This window comes from Phragmites australis, chromosome 4 (assembly GCF_958298935.1).
Source record: "Phragmites australis chromosome 4, lpPhrAust1.1, whole genome shotgun sequence".
Classification (NCBI taxonomy): domain Eukaryota; kingdom Viridiplantae; phylum Streptophyta; class Magnoliopsida; order Poales; family Poaceae; genus Phragmites; species Phragmites australis.
The window spans coordinates 5,702,202-5,706,090 of record NC_084924.1 but is presented as its reverse complement, the minus strand read 5'-3'; the positions used below and the strand labels follow the sequence as shown (position 1 = coordinate 5,706,090).

The following is a 3,889-nucleotide window of genomic DNA, read 5'->3' as shown; positions in this document are numbered from 1 at the left end:
GGCAGACAATAACGAACTATGTCATTTCAATCAGAATAACGAACTGCTTAGACTATCCCATAAAGAAAAACAACATGATTTTTTTAGTATTTGAGATAGCGTCATTTGCTTATGGCCGTGCATTAGTACCAGACCCTTAGTCAAAATTTATTTTAGCCCAATTTATTTACTATATATTGCCATCATCTATGTCTTACTCCATGAGGCACCATATCGTCCAGTAGCCCCGCCTTCTCAACTGTAATGGCAGGAGGCACTGATGGCGACGACGACGGCGGCGATCGCGCCATGGACACCCTTGGGCTGTAGCTTGTCCGCCGCAGCTCCTCGCTGCCGTTCAGATGCTGCAAAGATGTCGATGCCGAGGTAGGAGAACTCTGTGGGTGCAACGGTGGCAAGTTGTAGGGCTGCTGCGCCGGGACGAACGATGGCATTTGCTCCGCAAGCGCGACGGCGGCCGCGCTATGGATCTGCACCGTGGCACCGCCTCCACCAAGCTGGTACGAGGCGGTGTGGTGGCAATGTTGGCCTTCGTAGGTGGTAATCACCACGGAGGGGTCGTCTGAAGACCGCTCCACGCGCTTCTTCACAGTGCATTTGCTGTTGGTGCATCTGTAGTAGCTCCTGCTCAAGAAATTTAGCCAAATTTGTCTTGTGTTAGCACATATATATGTTTGGCCCTCATACAAAGCTATGTTTACAAATATATTGGTGATACGAAACAAATCCATGCATAGGAAGAATATATAGCGCCGAGCTTAATTCGGTAAATCAAGGAATACAAGGATTTAGTTGGAGGCGTTCATTGTTTTATTTTAGAAGCTATGTTATACCTCGTTATTATAATTTATATCCAATGCTTATGCTCAACAATTTCAAGAGGACAAATAATAACGTGACAGCATAATTGAACAATGTGTAAGTTAGTATGGATGTGGTTTAGTCAAATTTCTTTCCCTGAAGATATTATAATGTAGTTTTAATTGAAAATCTGATAGTATATACTATAATAAGTTGATTTATCTTCTGATTTTCCGTTCTGGCCTGTTAATTACTCACATCTCAGATGGAACGGATGATCCAACAAAACTTTATATGCTGGGTCAAATCAATGTCATGCTAGCTAGAGAACAAATTAAACCACAAAAGGGCGACGGATTATTAATCGTGAAGTAGTAGCTTAGTTGCCTGTTCACAGAAGAATGCTGCATACACAATATTTGGACGAGAGAAAAAAAATGAAAATAAGAAAGTAAAGCCATGCCGTTGGGTACGGTGTACATAAAATGAAATACAGTTAGTCAGGTAGCACATAGAAGCAATGCAATCACCTTGGGAAAGGGCTGTTCTTGACAGCTTTCTGGCCGTACTTCCTCCATCTGTAGCCGTCCTCCAGGTTGTCGATTTCGCTCTTGGTCATGAACGCGAACCGCGGCTGCCGCGCCCGCTTCTGCCCCTTTTTCGCCGCCGCCGGCTCCATGCTCCTGCGTGCAGCATATGCAAATCACGCTAGCTTGCTATGCCAGATGACTGATCATGAATAAAACTCTCAAGAACTTTCATGAACTCGAGAGAAAAAACTGCTCATGAAAATTAAGCATGTTATGTACTGCTGGCACGTCATAGCTAGCGAGAGCAGATCAGCAGCAGCATCAGTTTCGATCGATGGCTGCAGTTAATGCTATGTATGTAGCAGGTTGGAGTGCAAGAGATTTAATGTGCACTGAACTTCGCAAAGGTAGATAAGACAAAGAAATTGGTCGGTCGATCGATCGTTGAAGGCAGGGCGTACGTCTGGACTGGACGTGACCACACCACACCCCACTAGATGCTGCTCGCCGCCAACGTTGCAGATTCAGCGAGGGAAGTGGGAGCATGCATGCATCGAGAAACACGACCCATCCATAACACTAGAACATAATTCTAAAAACAAAAACACTAGAGCATGACATATTGATCGTGTATTTTAAAGGCGCAAAAGGCCAAAAAATTCCATTAGACATGTAATCATGTTTCCCAAGCATATGGCCAAACGTTTCGTCAAGAAATGATGTCTCAAACAACTTTTGAAGCATGCATCCATTAATCTGACCCAGTGCAACTTTGAAACTGTTTGGATCTACTGACAGGAAGATAAAACAAAATATGAACGAAAAGTGTTACGCGTATGCATACGAACACGTGAACAGTGTACGAATACCGAAATACGGGTCAATAATAATATCGGCAAATGCAGCATAAACAAAAGGAGAAAAACAAAGGAAACCGCGTGAAACTTGGAACAATCCTCGCACGCAAATCGCGGCGCAAGAGCCTCGACGCGGCACGCGGATCCGCTAACCATTGCTGCGTGTAATTTACGACAGTGCCCCTCCCGGACGGGCAGTACACGTAAAAACGTGTTGCGGAGCTTCGCTTTCGTGCTCCGAATTACAGCTTTGCCACTCGCCGGCCGGCGAAGGCCAACCAAACGCCGGCCGGCTTCAGCTCGTGGTAGCTAAGAACTATACCGCTACCGTGCACTTACGCTGCCTCGGCGGCCGGCTTCCGATCGGCGTTTCCCCTCGCGGCACCGTCGCCATCGCCGCCGCTTGAGCTCGACGACGCACCGGCGTCCCCCGGCCTGGCGGGCGCCGGCTCCTCCGGCCGCGCCACCTCTGCCGGCGGTGCCGCCTCAGGCAGATCCAGCACCGGCACCTCCCCGGCGCCCGCGGCCAGGCCGTCCGGCCAGCCGAGCTCCGCGAAGACGGACGAGTACTCCGCGAAGGCGTCGGCGTCGGCGCCAGCGCCAGCGAACGGCCAGCCGCCAACCCCCTCCGGCCTGTCTCCGGCGGCGTCGGCCATGCGCATCCCTGATCCGATCCGATCAAAGCCGCCTTCGCTTCGCTCTCTAGCTAACTAGCTGCGAGTGCGACGGCGCGAGCTCACTGTCACTGGCTAGCTAACTGGAGGAGGGTTTGCGTCGCTTTGTTTGTGCCTTGTGCTCCAGCTAGTGTGCTGCTGCAGCGCTAGGAGTGGAGGATTTTTAGTGTGGCGCCGCCCGTGTTGTGCTGTGCCGGGGCCGTGCATTATTTCGATCGGGGGCAGGGTAATTAATTGAAATTAACGAGGCGTCGCTGTCGCGATTTTTATCGGTGTCTGGAGCAGACGCGTCGGAGGGCATAGGCTAGGCTAGGTATTTTTGCTTTCTCGCGGTCTCGGTCTCGGGCTCTCGGCTTCAGTGGGTGAGGGGCAAACGTGACATTGAGCGTTTTAAAAAAAATCTCCAATGAAAGGAAGGCTATGCTGTGCAGTGTTGGAGCTAGAATAAAATTAAATAAGAGATGTAAAAATATAAAATAATCACATTAAAAAAACCTCTACACCATAAAACACGATTTTCATTGTACCTCATGTGCTTCCCTTCCGCTCCCACTGAACACCACCCGAAAAATCATGCCTCCCGCTGTTTAATAAAAAACTGAAAGAAAGTTTACAACAATCCTAGTTAGATCTTTAGCCTTCCCTGCTTGCTCCCTAATTCATCTATCTTCTTTTTGTTCTGGTTTAATTCCTTTCACGATTATTTCAGGGGATGATGATCTTGTGCTCTGCTCCACGTCTTTTTAGAACATGTCTCCAGAAGTCCGGCCCCATCTATTAACCCCTGATTACCTTTGGTTGATAATGAAGAAGGAAAAGTAACTCAATCTCGTGCTTATATACTATTAGAGGATGATTTTTTCTAATGACTATTAACAGAATTTGTGATTAATATCAAGATTTCTCTGCTCATTAGGTGTCATAACACACTGAGTCTCGTAAAGATTGACGGTATATGATATTGGCAAAAAACCTTACTTGGAGTCCTGTATATTAAACTATTTCAATACTTTGTCAATGTGTGTTT

At 47.5% G+C, this 3,889-nt stretch overlaps 1 protein-coding gene across 1 annotated transcript; it reads right to left on the bottom strand.

Moving 5' to 3' along the window:
- Positions 1-3,111, bottom strand: LOC133915408 (probable WRKY transcription factor 57). The gene is made up of 3 exons (XM_062358554.1): positions 2,528-3,111; positions 1,332-1,484; positions 1-624 (listed from the first exon to the last, which is right to left on the bottom strand). The coding sequence occupies exons 1-3, from the start codon at positions 2,848-2,850 to the stop codon at positions 183-185; spliced, it is 918 nt and encodes a 305-aa protein (XP_062214538.1). The 5' UTR covers positions 2,851-3,111; the 3' UTR covers positions 1-182.
- Positions 3,112-3,889: the final 778 nt, after the last annotated feature.

What these genes read in the sequence shown, in the direction of transcription:
- LOC133915408 (XM_062358554.1), bottom strand. Translation starts at nt 2,850, where the DNA reads ATGCGCATGGCCGACGCCGCCGGAGACAGGCCGGAGGGGGTTGGCGGC. An exon ending in AAGCCGGCCGCCGAGGCAGC is followed by an intron (nt 1,485 to 2,527) that starts GTAAGTGCACGG and finishes TGCTGCACGCAG; the next exon opens with GAGCATGGAGCCGGCGGCGG. An exon ending in AAGAACAGCCCTTTCCCAAG is followed by an intron (nt 625 to 1,331) that starts GTGATTGCATTG and finishes TTTCTTGAGCAG; the next exon opens with GAGCTACTACAGATGCACCA.